This window comes from Notamacropus eugenii, chromosome 2, assembly GCF_028372415.1.
Source record: "Notamacropus eugenii isolate mMacEug1 chromosome 2, mMacEug1.pri_v2, whole genome shotgun sequence".
Classification (NCBI taxonomy): Eukaryota; Metazoa; Chordata; class Mammalia; order Diprotodontia; family Macropodidae; genus Notamacropus; species Notamacropus eugenii.
Window position 1 is genome coordinate 510913508 of NC_092873.1, and position 19500 is coordinate 510933007.

The following is a 19500-nucleotide window of genomic DNA, read 5'->3' on the forward strand; positions in this document are numbered from 1 at the left end:
CCCATGATGCTTCCTTCTATTAGAATACCTTGATGTTAAGAACATGTAGCATGGAGGCAAAAAAAAAGGCAAAGGGCCAGGCTCTAGCACCAGTGGCACTGTGGCTGCAGGAGCATGGCCCTACATTGGAGGACGGTGTGGGGTCTTACCTTGTATGACATTTAACACTTCATTTGATGAGCGCTTTCCCATGATGATGAGGAAAAGTGGAAACTGATCTGTCTTTTGAGTTCGAATGGTCTGAGCCACTACGCTACCAAAGTGTCTCGTGCACATCGTCAGGAACCTAACAGGAGACAGGAAAAAGGAAGGTGACTCAGGGTATCTTCCTCAGCACTGGGGTCATCTGTGCCATTCTACGGGAGACATGTGGCCATGAGGCTGGTGGTCTGACAGAGGCACAGACTGCTAAAAATCTGACCCCAGATCAAAGCTGGCTGTACTGAAAAAGGCAGACAGATGGATCACTTGGGTCCATCCCACACTGATCAGCTCCTAGGCCTCTATTTGTCTCCAAACAGTGAGAATTTTTACTTTTCTTTTTTTAGTTTATTAGTGCAAAAAAACCCAAGAAGATTTCAGATGTGTGTTGTTGCTCTAAGCACTAGGCTTTGGCCCAGAAATCTCACGCTAACATGTAGTCCTTCTTCAGTGTCTGAAGGATGTTTTCTCTGGAAGCAGTGACCTTCTCACTTCATACTTAGTACTAGGATAAAAACAATAATTCTAAGCTTTTGACCAAAAAAAGCTCTGAGATATTAGCATAGTGAAGTCCAGCATTAGTATTCTTACCACGATCAGGAATAAATGAAAAAACTGATAAAGCTTCTCTCCTCCATTAGAGGACTGTTTGAAATTAGCATTTCTTTCAAGAGAAAAGGGTAGCTTATGATATGTTTTCAGATCTGATGGTAAAAAGTAAATGTCATAATAATAATGAATTATGAAAGACCAAATGCAAATACAGAATGCTTTAATAAGATCCAATTTAATAAAGTCTGTAAAAATAATGGACTTTTAATAACACGGGTCACAAAAGGCAAAACAGTGGAAATTCTGAGGGCTGGCCACTGGTACCAGCTTATTAATTCTTAATTATGTTCATGAAAGGCAACTTAAATCGTGTGTTTTCTTATGCCTTATGATAATATTTTAGGTAACAACTGCTCTGAAATATGTTCTGTCTGATGAGCAAAGTCCTGTCACCACATGAGCTAGATGGCAAATCTATTTAGAAAGACAAACGGCCTTAAAATGCCATGTGCTCAGGTTCATTGGAGACCCAAACTCACAACAGAACTGGCCCCTTTAATTCTTAAAGCCAAGACATTTCTTGCTGCGAAACTGCTCCTCATTCTGGAAGTTTGGGCTGAATGTCCCTGAAGGCCTCCAGTGACAGACGTCACCCTCTGGCTCTATTATAGGGCACTGCCATTGTCAGCTTTCGCAATGGAAGCTCCCCTTCATGGTCCTTGGTACATTCAGTAATGACGATTATTACTCATTTGTACTGACTCAAGTGTTACAACGTGCTTTTCTATTAAAAACTCTGTGAGACCAGAAGTATATGGACCGTTATTCCCACTTGAGAGAAGAAGAAACCAAGGCTCAGAAGGCCTGTGACCTCTCCAGGGTCACAGCTAGGAGTGCAGGCCTTCCGGCCTTCCATTCTGGGCCCTCACAAAGACTGTTCACTTCTCTCTAATGCATTTGAGTCTTCAGTATTATTGATGTGGCACACCCTTCTACTGAGATTTGGAACTCTGTGAAGGAAGGGTCTAGGTATTATCTAAACTTTGCATCTCCTCAATGCTTTGCATACAGCAGGTAGGTAATAAATGCTTATTTAATTGACCTGTTCACAAAATCAGAGTTTTTAGGGATCTCAGGGGCTGGCCATCAAGCCCAGGCTATTCTTTCTCCTTTCTACCATGTTTCATCAAGTTTTCATCTTGGGGATACCTGAGAGGACTTCTAGTGATGGGAAATTCAGTAATATTCTGGAGCAGCCTGTTCTACTTTTCATTGGTTTGAAGTATTAATTAATTTTCCCTACAGTAAGTCACTAGAATTTTTCTACATGTGCCTTTTGAGGACAAAAAGAGTAAGGTTAAACCTGATTCTACGGGACAACCTTTTAGATACAATTCACACATCCTCACTTATTCTTGATTTTCTAGGATAAGTAAATGTCCCCAGTTCTTTCAATTGTGGAATGGCACTGTAGGAAGCAGCTGAAAGTCAGGCCTCAAAGCAACATCTAACTCAAGGCCCCACAATTCCACTGATGGTATCCAGACATTTCAGGGGATCCATGAGATGTATCAGAGATATTCTGGGTAAAGCCCTGCTCCAGAGATGTAAGCTTCTAGACCAAATTTCCCTTGACTGTGTCATGGGGAGAGATATGGCCAGTAAGGCTATTAGACTATAGTCTATTTTTTCTCCTTCCTTTCCTCCAACTAAAATATTTGAAGTCCGCTTTAACCCTGATCTGACCATTTTGTGAATTTTGAAATGAAAAAATATCAAAGACAGTTAGAAGGCCATTTCTGAGGACCAGGAGAAAATGAGAATATGCTGCTTTCACACCAGTGGACAGAGTATATATCTCACACAGTCTCTGGTCAGCACCCATTGCACAACAGATAGGATAGCCTGACTGGATAGGATAGCAGTGATGATGATGATGGCAAAAAGCCAGACTGGCTTAGTGCTTTCAGAAATCAATTCCAAACCAATTTGAAATGTTAAATTTTCCAAATTAGTTTAGTTTTACAATTTATTTTATTATATCCATTCAATCAATAAATAGTAAGTGCTCACTGTGCTCAGAATTGCTATTCTGGAAGGAGGATAGATAACCATAAGGTGGAGTGGGCCATACTCAGGGCAGCAGAGAAATCCCAAGTCAAGTGCTGTTGCAAGTTCTGGTTGGGGGGAGCTGGGAAAGTGGAGACACTCATCAACAGAGAAAGACTTCCTGGTAGAGGTGGCATATGAGCTTAATTTTCAAGGTTGAGCAGGAATATAACACTGACAAGGGGGATGTCAAGCTATGATGGGCTATATAAATCATTCTTTGGCACCCTTATCACAAATTCTGAGTGGTCATTTTCCCTCAATGAAAAAGGAGAATGACTCTTTGCTACCAGTCCAGTTTCCATTGTGCTGTGATGGAGAAAGCCATAATCTCTAGATATGACATTAATGGTGATCACACATTACAGGAGAAAGGAAACCTGAACTGCATAGCACTATTTTCAATTTAAAGCACAAAGGAGAAGGACCAGAAGGGCAAAAGTGATATTTTGACTGCATTTGACTCAGGCCTAGAATGTCCCATTCCCCAAGTAAAGAAGGTAAATCAACCCATCCCTTTAATTTGTGTACATGGCATAATTGAGGGCATACTGAACTGGAAAAGGAGATGGACAGGGAGGGGACAACATGTAAGACTGTCTGATTACTGTTTTTGGTATGAGATATGAACTACTCCAGGAACTTCAGGATAGCTGGATGGATGGCTCATCTATGGGGGGCTTAAAAAAAGACATGGATGAAAATCACAAAGGATGAGGAGTGGGAAGGATACACAGTCATAGAAGCACTTTCCTCTGGACTGTGAAGGGAGGGAAGCAATGCAAGCAGCTGTATCTCCACTGGAACAGAGCAGGTGAGAGGTTCAGTTGAATCACTTGCTCAGGGTCATATACTTCCCTTCTAGGAAGGGAGGAAGAATAATGTAGGGCAATACCTGTGACCTGAGGTCAAAAGCCTTAATTCAAAGCTTCATCTCCTCCTAACCAGGGCAATCACATTTGCCAATTATCAGCAGTGTAATCCTGGGCACAGAATCTAGAACATAGAAGCAGAATTGTCTGCTTCAATTTCCTTCTCCATAAGAATAGGAGCAGTGATTAATACTTGTTGTTTAAAGCCACAAAGAGCTTCAGAAATGCAAGCTTAATGCTTCTTGAATGAATGAAATATTTCTTTTTTTTTTTGCATGAAGTTTCTCACATTTCTTTTTTCAAAAAATTTTAAAACATTTTTATTTAGTGTTCTGAGTTCCAAATTCTACTGCTTCCTCTCTCCCTCCCTGTCCCTGAGACAGTAAGCAATCAGATATAGGTTATACATGTGCAAGTCATTTTGTACAACACTCAAATAAAAGAAAAAAAGACAAAAGAAAGTGAAAAATAGCATGCTTCAGTCTGTATTTAATCAATATTAGTTCTTTCTCTGGAGGCAGATAGTATGCTTCATTGTGAATCCCTTGGTTTTCTGGCATCATGGTACTTCTGAGAATTGCTAAGTTATTCATAATTCATCAAACAATATTGCTATTACTGTATACAATGTTCTCCTGGTTCTGTTCATATCACTGTGTATCAATTCATGTAGGTCTTTCCAGGTTTTTCTGAAATCATTCTGCTTGTCATTTCTTACAGCACAAAAATATTCCATTATAATCATAAATCACAGCTTGTCTAACCTTTCTCCAGCTGATGGGCATCCCTTTTATTTCCAACTCTTAGGCACCACAAAAAGAACTGCTATAAATGTTTTTGTACAAATAAGTCCTTTCCCCTTTTTGCGGATGCCTTTGGGATACAGACCTAGAAGTGGTATTGATGGATCAAAGGGTATGATTCAGAGCATTTTTTTTATGACCGTAGATAGCTTTGAGTTCTTTGCCTGAACGCTGTCCGTTCATATCCTTTGAACATTTATCAATTGGGGAAGACTTGTATTTTTGTAAATTTGATTCAGTTCTCTATATATTTAAGAAAAGAGGACTTTATCAGAGATACTTGTTGCTTCTGCTTTCCTTCTAATCTTGGTTGCACTCGTTTTGTTTGTGCAAAAACTTTTACATTTTATATAATCACAATGATCTATTTTACATTTTATAATGCTCTCTGTATCTTCTTTGGTCCTAATTCTTCCCTGTTCCATAAATCTGACAGATCAACTATCCCATGTTCTCCATCTGCTTTCCCTGTAAATCAGAAGCATTTCTTCTGTCCTATGCTGATGGCTAGGAATATGAAGAGAAGAAGGAAGTGAGAGAGTTCAAGTTCTCAGGGAGCTGAGTTCTAATTTGTGGAGAGGATATGCAGAACAACTCTGCAGAACTCTGCAGAACCGCAGAGAAGGCCAAAGGGTGCAGGGGGCCAAAGGGGAAGACTCCAGGCTCCTTCCATGGCATCAGGAGGTGACAGGATGGTGTCAGTGCCTAGAGGGCATCGAGCCAGGGAAGACTGCAATGACAATTTCATGCAAGCTCTGTGAGTGATCAAGTAGTCTGGAGACAGCAAAGGGGAAAGGGCAGCCCTGCCTGGGATGGGCTGCTAGAAAAAATGAGGGCTGAGGGTTAAATTAGGAAGCAGAACTTGACAGGGCACTAAGAAGGCAACAGCATTTTCCATTAAGGAAAGGCTTGGAGGTAGAAATGGAGAGATTCATTACACTAAATATTAGTGTGGCTATAAGGTCCTTTCCAAGTCTAAGTATCAGAGAGTGTCACCCTATTTTTGAATGAGTAAGTGAACTGAATCAGACCAAGAGCCAAAAACATTTATTTTGGCAGCTAAGAGGTGCTGTGGATAAAACACCAGTCCTGAAGTCAAGAGGACTTGAGTTCAAATCCAGCCTGAGACACTTACTAGCTATGTGACCCTGGGCGAGTCACTTCACCCTGACTGCCTCAAAAAAAAAATTATTATTTTTTTTTACCTAAGCACTTTTTATGTACCAGACACTATCCTAGGACCTGCAGATACAAATACAAAAGGGAGACAGTACCTGCTGTAAAGAAGCTGCTATTCTACTAGAGGGATAAATGTGCTCCCAGGTAAATATATATAGGATATGTAAAAAATAAATATACAATGATTTTTTTGGGGTGTAGCACTAGGCAGTAACAAATGGGGGGAATCAAGAGGGATCTCCTGAAAGAGGTGGTCCTAGCTAAAGGTTCTAAGAGGCAGTGGTGAGGAGGAAAAGCACTGCAGGTAGGTATGGAGGATGACCTTTGCAAAGGTGTCATCTGAGAAGGCAAGAATTGGGAAGGGCTTAAAATGCCAGACAGAAGTTTGTATTTAACTTTGAAGCCAATGAGGAGCCACTGTAGCTTTCTGAGCAGGGAGTGTAAGGGTTAGACAGGAGTTTTAGGTATATGAACTGGAAGTTTTGAGTTAGGATGGTTGTGGTGTGAGTGCAAGAGAAAAGGGACAGATGCGAAGATTTTGAGGACTGTAGCTTGGCAACTGGTTGGAAATGGGGAATAAGGAAGAAGAGGAAGAGTTGATGATCCCTAGGTAAATGAGACCAGGTGATGAGGAGGAGGATGGTGCTCTCAAGACAAGTTAGGAGAAGTGGGTTTACAGGGAAAGAGAATGAGTTCTGTTTAGGATGGGGGGGGGAGGGGGAGGGGGAGAGGGAGAGGGAGAGAGGGAGAAAAAAGAGTGACCAGGACAAAGACCTTGGATGCACCCAGGCATAAAGTGTTTCAAACAGAAACAGAGGCCTGTAAACTAGACATAAGGATCTCTGTGGGCTGCATACTGACTTGGTTTTTAAAATGTGATGTTTCTTTTAAATGACATTTTATTGTATTTTTCTTTCTTTCACCAACCATTTCCCAATGACATTTTCCTATGATTTGGGAACATTTGGGAGGCTGTGTCTGAAGCTCCAGGAAGCTCCCCTCCAACCTCTGGCCTCCTCCCACCCAAGGTACTTGGTATTTCTCTACTTTATATTGGTACTGCATAGGCTTACATATGTACTGGTCTCTCCCATTAGAATGCAGGCTTATTGCACGCAGAAACTGTTTCTTTGTACTGACACACAGTAGGAGCTCAATTACTGGGAGGATGATGCCTGAGAAAAAGTAATTTAGATTAAGCAACAAGGAGATTTTGTTTAGTGGTAGCGGCAGAAGTCAGATGGCAAGAGGTAGAAAACTGAGTAGGAGGTGAGAAAGTGATGGCAAAGGACTTTGGTTGTGAGAGGAAGAGACACAGGAGGACAGTTTGAGGAGATAGTAGGTTTTGCAAAGGATGAAGGAGATCTAGGCATATGTGAAGGCAGCAGGGAAGGAGCAGTCAGTGGATAAAGTGGAAGATGGGAGATGTTTGAAGGGAACATCTCCTTGGGGACCAAAGGCACCAGCAGAGGGGCTGGCGGGCATCAAAAAGGAAAAGCGCCACCTCATCTTCTGAGAATACCAAAGGAAATGAAGATAGTAGATAATGCTAAGGTGATCTGCAGGATGGGACTCGTAGGGAGGGGAGAGAGCTTCAGATTGATGGCCTGAATTCTTTTCTCAGCGAAGTCAAGGTCTTCACTGAGGGGAGGGAAGAGGTAGTAATGAAGGTGGCTTAAGGAGAGAAGAGGTTTGAAGGAGCTGAGCCAGAACATCCATCAAGGACATGTGATGAGTTTGGCATGTGGCAGCAAATGCTCAGCAATTTGTGGTGGACCTGGGCAGCACAGTAGCATGACCTTGTTTAGCAGTATGAGCAGGAGGACAGAAGAAAGATCATAGTGGAAATTCAGCACTGGAATTTGGGAAGGGATGAGCCTAGAAAAGGCAAGGGAGCAAGTGATTCCAGGATTTAGGGTAGTTGAGACCAACAGAATGCCAAAGGGAAGCTCGTGGGTTTGAATCTTGGCCTGGCAGAGAGATGGGAGGTGACAGCCAGGTCCTGAGTTGGCAAGGTCATTCCTTGAGAGACATGTTGGCAACCAAGCAAAATTTTCTCCCTGTTCTCATCAAAGTCTTGTCTTGACAACTGTATCTGATTCAAGTGTTCTTCCTGAACAGCAGTAATCAGATTAACAGAGGAAAAACTACTCTTTCTGCTCCACTGTGCCCTTGTCCACCAAGCAGTTCTGGTTTTCACCCCAATCAAACCATGCAGCCCTCTGGGAAGCTCCTTTAAACGGGCTATGGGAAATCGTCTCCAAGCAGGTATTTTTAGGAGGTTAATTTTCTATTTTAAAGCAAGTGACTGGAGTATCGTCAACAGTTCAGCCATCACCTACACACAGACATGCTTGTTTGAAATCAAAGAGACAATCACCTTTCCTCCTCTGCCCCTTTCCCTCTTCTCAGGGCTATTAGGAAGCTATTCAGAGGTGTCCCCCGGAACAATGCTGTGCAGTAATTATGACGAGCTGACAAAGAGCTGTGAACAATTACGCAGCCCATTTGGAAACCTTACACTAATAAAGTCATTAGATGCCGCCCTTGCCGTGGTCCTTCTAAAGGCTTCTGAAGTTACAAGAACACCCGGCATTGTTTGTAGGGACAATTGCTGCTGGCAGAAACAAGCCTTGAGTTAAACCGGGCTGCAAATTGATCTTGACATTCTGTTAAGGCCGCCACTGAAATCAAAAGCAGAGGAGAGCAGGAGAAAATGAGTAGGGAGGATGTAATCATGGAACAGGAGGGGTTCCTCCTCACCTTCTCTTCTCCTCCTCCTCTGCAAGACAAACCAGGGGAGAAAATGACAAACTCGCCTGTGGTTTAGAATTTGGATTTTTCAGAGCATTAATGTGACTCAGCCCAGGATGGTTAGGTTGCCAGGTGAGACCTTTCCTTGAAAAGTATAGAAAGGAAAATGTGGGAAGGAAGGAAGGAAGGAAGGAAGGAAGGAAGGAAGGAAGGAAGGAAGGAAGGAAGAAAGGAAGGGAAGGAAGGAAGGAAGGGAGGAAGGAAGGAAGGGAAGGAAGGAAGGAAGGAAGGGAGGAAGGAAGAAAAGGAAGGAAGGAAGCAAGGAAGAAAGAGAAAGGAAGGAAGGAAGGAAGAGAAAGCAAGAGAGAGGAAGGAAGGAAGAGAGAGAAAGAAAAAGAAAGGAATAAAGTAAAGGAGAGAGAGAAAAAGAAAGGAAGGAAGAGAGAAAGAAAAAGGGACAGAAAGAGACAAAGAAGGAAAGAAAGGTGAGGGGAGAGATGATTAGAGGCAAATTCTTTCTAGAACTGGTGGGGAGGATCCCAGAAAATCTTAGGACTCCATGTATGCAAAGCACAGTGTGTCTGGTGGGCAGGAGGCAATGCAATATATTGGAATAACACTGAATTTCAATCCAAGAGACCTGGTTTCAGTTCCTGGTTGTGGGATCACCAGCAAATCTTTCCTCTCTGAACCTGTCCTCCCTCTGAATTGATACTTGGGTCCCTGCTGTGAGGAGTTTCAGATCTAGAGGGGATGCAATGCTTGTCAGGCTTCATCTGACAACTTCATCAAAGTTCCCATTTTATAGATGAGAAAAAAGGAGCCTCAGAGATTAAGTTTCTGACACATGACCCCAATGGGAGTAAGGAAGAGTGGGGATTCAAATGTAGGTCCTCTGAGGTTGTGCTGAGTCCAGTTATTTTTCTCTAAAACAAAATAGGGACCACAATGTTCACACTATTTGACTTAAGGTGCTGCTGTGAATCCTGAGGTGGCACAGAAATGTGAATCTGTAGCAGTATTACTGTTCCCTGAGCTCTGGAGCAGGGCAACTGGGGTTGGGGACAGAAGGAAGCACAATAATACGCATGAAGCCTCATCGAGCACAGACCCCAACGCTGAGGTACATCTGCTGGGTCAGGGGGAGGGCCAGCACCACTGAGGGGGTTAGTCCAAGGGTCAGTCCCTCTGAATATGGCTAATTACAGAGAGAGAGGATGCAGGTGAAGGGATCCTGCTGACAATAAGGGCTTAAGTCAATTAACTTGGGCCAAAGATTCAGTAATGTGGAAAAGGACCCCTCAGAGGTGCCGGTGACCAGGCACCTGTCAGCTCAGCAGAGGAAGCTGGCCCTTCCCTGCACCCAAGGTCTGAAGTTCAAAAGCTATGAAATTAGTGTACATACACAGCCTGGGACAGGAGCCCCTTGTGCTGATTGTACAGGGATTTATAATATGCACAGGGTGATGAGAAGTGCCCCACTGATGGAGCTCCCAGAGATGGTGAGAATCTGGCATCAGAGGCCCTAGGTTCAGTTCCTGGCTCTGCTCCTTGTCCCCATTTCCCCTGTCTGGGTCTCAGTTTCCCATTAAGGGCACAGATTAGATAATCTCTAGGGTCCCATCTAGTCCTAAATCATAGGAGGCAGAACTAGAAATCAAAGATGAAATATGCTCAAGTGCTTTTCATACACTGACTACATAACCTTGAGCAAGTCAAAGAATTGGTAAACACTGATGAAGCACCTAATGTGTGCGTAGTACTCTCTTCAGAATGTGGGAGACACAAACGCCAAAGTGTGGTCCCTGTTCTAACAGCATGTAGCAGAGAAGGGGCTAGGTCACAGCATCTTGGAGACTCAGTTTCCTTTTCTGTAAAATGGGAATAATATGCGCACTCACAATCCCAAAGGAAGGTAAGGCTTTGTTCCTCTCAGAGCAGGCCAACATGTGTCTGTGCCACGTCCTCTGCCTACTCTCTTTCTACTCCCTTGTCTGCTGCTGTCTTCCGGCTAAGAATGTAAGCCCCCAAGGGCAGGGGCTGTCCTGTTTTTTTTGGCCAGTATTTGTATCCCCAAAGCTTAACACAGAGCTCAGCACAGAGCCGTCATTATGATCACTGTCAGCATTTGGCCTACAGTCCATAGGCCCCAACAGGAACCAGAGGGGCCTGGAAATCCTATCCTAGAATTATACACATGGAGCCTAGACTAGGCTCAGCCTAGCTCTTGTGATCCATCAGTCATAAAGAAGAGGTCACTTTGTCCCACCCTTTCTTTTTTACAGGTGGGGAAACTAAGACCCAGAGAGGTGAAATAACTTGATCCAAGTCATACCAATGGTAAGCAGGCAGCTAGCTGGTGCCACAGTGGATAGAGTGCTGAACATGGAATCAGGAAGATCTGATTCAAATTCAAATTTCACCTTAAACACTATTACGAACTGTGTGATCCTGGGCAAATGGCTGTCTGCCCCAGTTTCCCCAGCTGTAAAATAGGATAATAACCTACCTCACAGCATTGTTGTGAAGATCAAATGGGAGAATGTTTGTAAAGCACAGTATAAACCCTGCCAGATGATTAATAATCAGCTGCAGAGGCAGGATTCAAATCTAGACTTTGACTCCAGGCCCAGGACTCTAGCTGCTTACTGACTGGAAGAACTGGGGGTGTTTAGTTTGAAGAAGACAGGGCTTGGGAACACAAGGGCATCTTCATGTCTTTGAAAGGCTGTCATGCCAAAGGGAAACTGATCTTGTTCTGCCTGACCACAGAGGAGAGCATCCTAACCTGAGTTGTTCCATGGCAGGAGGGCCTGCCCCCAGGGGCGCTGGGTCGTCCTGGCCAAAGGCCTTCAGACCTGGATTCCCCCTAAGTGAGAGTGGGGATCAGCTGGGTGTTTGGGTCAGAGTAGATGTCTTCTAGGGCATCTTTTAACCAAATTCTGTGATTCATTATCATTATTACCTTTATAAAAGTGATGTGAGACTAAAGGCTGCTAAACCTACAAAGACAGCAAAGTGTAAAGGAAAGAATCGTGGACTTAGGAGATCTGAATTCCAATCACACTTCAGACATTGCTTACCCAACTGTGAAATGGAAGTAACAATACTTCCACCTCCTACCTCATCAGGTTTTAAAAACCAGAAGCATTTAGACATTTTATTACCTGTGTGACCCTGGGCAACACTCTTCCCCTCCTTAGGCCTCAGTTTCCTCCTCCATACAATGAGGGGGCTGTACTAGCTAGCCTCTGAGGGTGCTCCCAGCTCTAGGTGAATGAGTCTAAAGTGAAATGACTTCCTCAAGGACATGTAGCTAGTAACTAGCCAGAGCTGGGAGGGCCCTCAGAGGTCAGCTAGTCTAGCAGGCTGGGGGTTGGGGGGTGGGTCACACAGACAGTAGGGGCACCAGGGCTAGGTTTGCATCTGGTCCTCTGACTTTAAAATCCTGAGCTTTCCACACTGTACCTTACTGCCTCAAAGCCTCCAATCTGGGGTTCTGTTATGGCTTGACCTACATTATTTCATTCGATCCTCACCATAACTCCCTGAGGGAGGCACCATTATTAACTTCATTTTATAGATGAAGAAACTGAGGCTGGCAAGAAAGGTCAAGTGCATCTGACAGGTATAGCATAATATAATAACAAGGGTGTTGGAAACAATTCAATTAGTTTTGATATGTTAACTGATCTCTATAGAAGGCCTGAGAATTCATGGCTACGAGAATCCCCTCTATTAATGAAGAGTTTAACCCAGCAAGCCAGGTGTCTGCCTCGTGTCCTCTGATCATTGCAGGGATCCTAACAGGGGACCCCTCATGTCCCTGAGTTGGGCTCTTTGACCGTAGTCCTGGCACCTGCTGAGTCCCCACTGGGTTCACAGGGGGTGTCGGGGGGAGGGCTGAAGAGTCCTCCCCAGGCTTTCTGGGCCACTGCTCTGCCCCTTTCTGATTCTCTGCCTTTGTCAGCCTCCCAATACTGACCTTCCAGCAAACCAGCATATCATGCCTTTGGGACATCCTGGGAATGCTCAGAAAAGCAAACTTGAAAATATCTAAGGTGAAACAATAGCTTTAACGAAGGGGATCCGAGAAGGGAAGCCATGCGGGCCCTGCAGTGGGCAGTCAAGGGCTCAAGCACTAACCACGGTAACGCTTCCTCTGGGTCTCTGTTTCCTGCTCAGTAAAACAGGCACAATCACAATTGTGTAATACACCTCCCAGGGCTGTGAGGAAAGAATGAGAGCTGTAGTTTTTATTATTCCCCATTAAGACTATTTCCCTTCAGCTGAGTCTCCTCAAGAGGAGGGGGATGGGACTTTCCCTGGGCAGTGACTATTTCCCTAGGAGCCCTTTATACCTGAAAAAATACTGCCCTCACAGGAGGCTGGGGAACTATAGAAGACTGTAATGTTAACCTTGTTTTGCAAATGGGGAAACCAAGGCTCTCTGAGTTGAGTGTCTGATATGCCCTAGAGGCAGCTGCCCTGGGTCTGACTCTGGGCTGGGGAGTTCTATCCAGAGCTGCAGGCAGCCATTGGTGCGATGGAGCATGAGCAGGATCACCATTATTCTCACATCCAGTTCTGTAATTCCAGGTGCCACAGCTCTCCCCTGCTTTACTCTCCCTAGTCTAAATTCAGCACAACAAGTTCTCAGGGGAGAACAACTGACATTGAGAAGGGAGAAAAGACAATCCATCCACCCTGAAGGAGAGGACACAAGTGGCAGCAAACAGAAATCAGTGGTTTTAGTCACTGGTCTGGTTTTTGGTAGACTGATGATTTGGACTCATGTACCTGAATTAAATATAATCCCTTCATTTGATATTCTAAAAGTCACATACTTTCCCATCACTTCTATACATGTATGGGTCAGGAGCAAACTCAGTGCTTTTTGGGAGGTTCCTGGTTAGAAGCTTAATCAGAGTATTCCTTGAGTAAAAGAAAATTCTTGGAATCTGGATGTCTGGGCCTCAGTTTCCCTTTCTTTAAAATGAGGGGGGAAAGAAGAGCTGCTAAGTCCTGCCCCACTCTGACGTTCTTTGTTCTATGTTCCACAGTTCTCCCCTAGTTCAGACATTTCACATTCTGGGTCCTAAGATCTTTTCCAGCAGGACACCCTAGTCTACTGCATCTAGCATAGGACACGTCACTCAACCAACAACTTATTTCCATTACTTCCCATTGTCCACAAAGAGAACACTGTTGACAGTGGAAAGTCTAGCAAGATCCTTGCAATGACTGAGAATGTCTTTTGCTGTGTGACTATGTCTTGTTAGAGCTCTCCTGAAATTCAGAGTTGATAGGATTGGCACTACTTGATGTAAAAATAATAACAATAACAAAAAAATACCATAAACATGTACAGTGATCGACTACTTTCAAAGCCTTTCCTCCTCATTACCTCGTAAGCTTCTCACAAGCCTGTGAGATATGCAGGGCAGGCACTCCAGCCTTCTGCACTTATTTGGCATCAGAAGATCTGGGTTCAAATCCTGTCCCTTCCATTTTGTGTTTTAGGCAAATTACTTAACCACTTGAATCTTGTCTCCTCCCCTGGAAAATGAGGATTTTGGCTATATACATGAGCCCTTCTGAGCTGTCAAAGGCCAGAGGGAAACTATGGTTGAGCTGAGACAAGAACGTAGATCTTAGCACTGAGAGCTCCTCCATCAACTTGAGAATGAGGGTCAGAAGATTTGTTCCTGAGAGCTACAAGTAGCAGGAAGACTGATGTAATCTGTTTCCAGGACCGTCGGTGGCTTTAGGCAGCTTTGTGTGTAAACATGAAGGAAGAAGCCCAGGCAGAACAGATATAATTAGACACCTCAACTCTGGAGAATCACCTCTGACCCAGGTACTGAGAAAACTCCAGGGAAGTGGAGCCCTCCATTTGCAATAAATTATTTAAATTCATTGGTCTCTTAGCTTCTTAGACAACTACGGCAGATCCATGCTGACTGCCATCCAGGAGGGAGGGTTTCTACCAAATCACTGTGTTCTCATGCACAGAAAGAACCTTCTCCTCTTGCTGGGCCTTAGCTGCATATGGTGAACTTCTATGGAGGAGCAGATGTGGGAGTGGAGAAGAGGGCAAAGAGAACTTAGGACTTCTGCATCATTTTCTAGAGAATCAAACATTCTCTATCTAAAAATAATGTTGACTTTGTACCCAAAGACAGAGTTAGATTGCAAATGTGGCAATCAAAGGTTTAAAAAACTCCACGAGCAGGGCTGGGGGTGGGGGGCAGTTCTCCCCCACCTCGCCTCCGCTTCTGCTTTCTTCCCAAATGGGTTTTTCTTTTCAAATGTCCAAGAGTCCTTACTTGTACTAGGTTGGTTATCCCCACCCCCAGCGTACTTCACAACCAGTCCTGGGCCTCATTGGGAAATCGCTTATAAAGCCTTCAACAGGCCTTTATTTGGTGTTTTAAAAAGTGTCATAAGGAGTTAACAGGACACAGCTGTACGGGCTCTGTCTAATCAGCAGCTTCTGTCGCTTTGGTCACCGCAGGTATCTGTGTAACCTGCACACTCCGATTACTAGTGTATCAAAGTTGTACCACTTCACAGACTTCTTGAGGGAAACACAACAAAGCAATTACATGGCTGTTGATTGTCAGTCAGAAAAAAAACCCCTCCAACACTGTTTTTCAAAAGAATCGACACTGCAATTTTTTGTCATTGTAAAATAAAAGGGGCGAGGGAATTAAATGGAGACGGGAACAAAATAACAGCAGGTAGCCAGCTGAACTTCGCCACTACAGATGGTTTAGAAATAGTGTTTCCTTCTCCGCTGAGCTGGGGGATAACAAGAAAGGAGGAGCTTCCTCGCTGCCGCTGAATGGCGGTACCCAAAGGGTTAGCCCAGGCTTCAGGCTCCAGGCTCCGACTGGCCTCATGAAAGGCCTCTGATGCCGCATTTTTTTTTTATCTGTTTTGGCCACTGCTTTTCATCACCTTTAACTGAGTGTGAATAATCACCCGATTTCATTTAAACAAATACAGGTGCTGAAGGGCCTTGCTCTATGGAGCACAGGGAGCATTTCCAAAGCAGGGTGAAGGGAGCCAGCTACAGCTCCTGGCTGCCTGGTGAAAGAATGAATGCATGTAGGAAGGATAGCAATTCTCGTACCCCAGCAGCATCGAGAGCAAGAATCATTTCTGTGCGCACCCCCCCCCTTACCAAATTCAGGGAGTCTGACCAAGCTAAAAGGACAAGTCAGATGATTTCTAACTGTTCTGCCTTTTGCTTAAATGAGGAGATCATAGTAGCCAGGCCCTGAAATGAATTCACTTCATCTCCTGTTCACAGGCCAGCAGCCTGTGATTACGACTGTGTTAACACACCCAAAGTAGCATCCTGGGGTGTACGGGAGCCACATGTGTAATTAAACACTCCGAACTCTCTCTCTCTCTCTGTTAAGAAACTCAAACAGGTTTGATTCACAGAATTATTTCTCTCTCACAGATACTGCGATGAACAAACTAAGTAAACTTCTCCCTGCAGTGAAGGAGGGGACTTTTTTCTCCCTATTGAGAATATGGATGCATTGCTGGCTGGGTGCAAAAGAATGTGTGCAATAAGGCGATTACATCAATTAGCGTATGGTAGAGTTAAGCCATTCCTAACCCTCCTGGGCCGGCCGCAGCAGCACTCTTCCTTCTGCACTGAAGTTATTAAAAGTAAACTCATCATTAGCACTATGTATGACACTAAAATGTTGGTTGAACCTTAAATCATTACTGAAACAGACTTGCAGGGCTTAAGAATACTCATGGTAATGATGGTTATTGCTTTTAAGACTGGCTAGAAAAGTTGGTGTGTGTGTGTGTGAGAGAGAGAGAGACAGACAGACAGACAGAGACACACACAAAAACAGAAAGGGAGGAAGGAGACCCAGAGAACACGTGCATATGTGAGTCTGTAGGCATATGTGCATGCATGTTTCAGACTCTTAGACTTAAGCCAATCAGTGTTGTCTCTGGCCAAACACCCCTCCAGCACTATCATCTAAAGCAATGGGCTAATGGAGACCGAGGAGGCAGGTTTCCATAAGCCCTTTGCCGGATGATGGCCCCTTTAGGGGTGGAGGTGGGGGTGGGGGTTACTTTGGGAAATGGATCAATTAATTACCTTGCTCTGTTAGCTTCTTTTGTCATATCCCATGCCCAGGTTATGAAATTCTGACTCAGATAAGAGACAATGGATTCAGCACAGAGCATTTGTGAGCAGAAGACGTTGGTTAACACGCTTTCATCATGGTGGAGGTAGATAGCCAGGAGCTTTCTCTGCAAAGAAGAGACAAAGCCAGTCAGTCCACAGGCCTCCACCACTTCAGGTTTCTTCTCTAGTTTGACAACGGTGAATGGGGGTAAAATGGCCTGCTCCTCACTCACCTTACTCTCGGTTGCCCTAGCAGTCTGTTTCCCTTCTTGAGGCTTCAAAGGCCGGGGCACTGAGGTACCCCTCCTCTCTGCACAATGCCCCCCTTCTGGATCTGAGTTCCTACATACTAGGCTGTCTCAAGTGCAAACTGCAACGAGGTCACTCACTTTTCCCTTGAATAAAAGGCATGTGCCAGTCTTCATATCAAATGCACATTTTCAATTTGTACAGACACATTAATTTTAAATTGTTTGACTATTCAGAGAAAAGAAAAACTCACTAAGGTCTGATAACCAAAAATCCTTTTAAATATTTTTATATATTTTTAATCTGAATAGTCAACATTCCCTTTCTTAGATCAGAGGAGAGGCTTTGAAATGACATTTTCTTTTGGTTTTTCTTTCTAGAGGTGATTTGAGATCCCTTAAAGCCCCCCAATTACATACATTCACTGTACTGACTGAAAAGATGAGAAGAAAAACTCAGAGTCCACACTGAATTCTGCAAAGATTGTATTTAAGAAAATGCCCGATGAGTTTTCTCTTATGAAAAATACTTCTCTCTTAGGCTAACGATGAGACTCGTGTACTCAGTTTTTTTGCAGTATCACCCAGATCTGGGACACTGGCATGACAAAACCCCACAAGTTCAAGGAGGGAACTGAAATAGAAACCTTGGCTTTTGTCACATGCTTCTAAGCATGTGACAAGAGCATCCCATATGAAAGCATTTGCAAACGGTCAGGTTAAAAAAACCAAGAGGACCTGGCAACAGCTCATTTCTTGTTAAAATGACAAGTCTCTTCAGTTTACTAAGCATTATTATCTCCATTTTACACACTAGGAAAATAAATCTCAGACAGGGGGAGTAACTTGCCGATGGTGATGCTGCTGGAGGTGCCAGAGGCAGGGTGGGAAGCCAGGTATTCAGATGAAAAACCAGTCTCTCCTTCCTGTTCCCCCTTTCCCTGCCTCCTTGGCACCACTGGAGAAGTGACTGGCACTTGGGAGAGCAGGGATGATCTCTGCTTTAAGGTACAGAGACACAGCCCAATTAGTCTAAAACTGTTCCATGAGAATGGAATGGGGGAAAGGGTCAAGCAAGTTCTAGGTCTACCTTGTGAAATTCTGTAGAAGAAACAGCCCCAGTCACCTTGGTCAGGGACGACAGAAAAGACAAGATGAGCAGCAGCTCTCCCAGGCAGAGCCCTTCCCTAAAGCCAGGGAGACTGGGGCTCAAGGCCACGCAGTAAATGTCCAGTCTCCTAATTCCCTGTTTAGGGCTCTCTCTAATGCACTTGTCCCTGTGGAACAAGCCAAGCTGTGACTGCTGGGGAGGCTCTGATATACGGGAAAGTGTCATTGTCTTGGAAATGAGAGACCTTGGTCCAAATTCTGGGCTTCCTCTCTCTGAGTCTCATCTTTCTGATGCGTAAGAGGAGAATGCTGGATCAGATCAGTCCTAAAGTTCTTTCCAGCTTTAAGCCTAGACTCTTTGGACTTCCTGTCTCCTAGAAGGTACAACATCTGAGCTAACTATCATGGTGACTGCTGCTGTTCCCCAGAACCCCAGGGTGGGACTGAAGATGGAACCAGGTCCCAGAAATGTTTATGGGACTGCTGGGTATGTCCAACTCACCCTGATGTGGGGATCCTCATAAAGACATCTTAGAACCAGAGAGGTAGGGAGATAACATGCTCATTGAGAAGCAAAAGGCTACAATCAAGCTCTATGGCCTGAGGCCAACCACTTCCCCTCTTACTTGGAGCCTCAGTGTCTTTATCTGGCACTGTTCTGTAAAATCCACATCTGCATTAGCATTCGATGACTCTATTTTCTAACACTCTAAGGTCCCTTCAAGCCATAATATTTTATATATCTATGTTTTAAGGTTATCATTGGCTCTAATATTTTCTGTTCTATGTTTTAAGATGTCCAGCTCTGACATTCTATCTTCTTAATTCTAAGGTCCTTTCCAGGTCTTGCCATTTTACATTTTCAAGTTTTGATGTTCTGGATTTTCGGATTTCTTCTCTTTCTGACAATCCCAGTTCTAAGGTCTCTTTTAGATCTACAAGTTAATGATCTGAAGGCCAAACACATTGCGAACAACAATGAAAGCTCAGATTATTTTCTGAAGATGCCATTTGGAGCATTGCTTTGAAAGAGATATGCAAAATTAGGAGGATATTTTTAAATGACATTTGTCAGCATAACTCCAAATGCAGAGATGTCCAACAGAAAAGAAATCACCATGTAATTGTGAAACTGGAAATGTGAGAGCCGGGAGGGATCTCAGAGGCCTCTCTTGTGTGACCAGATACGGAAACTGAGACTAAGAGCAGCTAGGTAATTTGCCAGGGCCACAGAGTGAATAAGTAGGGGGCTGCCATGGGGACACAGGCTCCGGATTCCCAGCCCAGTCCAAAAGTGTTTCCACTCCATCAGGCTGGTAATTCTGCATGAATGCATCTCAGCAACTTTATCTAATGCATCACTGAGAACACTCCGCTATCCATTGAAAAATCAGCATCGTTCTGGCCAAACATGGTCCATGGTTAGTTAAATCTCCAAAATGCCCATTTCTTCAAAGAACACCCCAAAGGAACATTAGACTTTGGGAAAGAAATTAGTGATT

The 19500-nt window shown here is 44.0% G+C and overlaps 1 protein-coding gene across 6 annotated transcripts in view; it reads right to left on the reverse strand.

The window, feature by feature from the left end:
• The window catches only part of FAF1 (Fas associated factor 1), a 466037-nt gene that overhangs the window by 81146 nt on the left and 365391 nt on the right, over nt 1-19500 (reverse strand). For all 6 annotated transcript variants that reach the window (XM_072649394.1, XM_072649398.1, XM_072649395.1 and 3 more), the window contains 2 exons: nt 16611-16765; nt 150-286 (listed from right to left, as the gene is read on the reverse strand). In XM_072649394.1, the coding sequence (XP_072505495.1) occupies nt 150-286; nt 16611-16765 (292 nt within the window). The remainder of the gene's footprint in view (nt 1-149; nt 287-16610; nt 16766-19500) is intronic.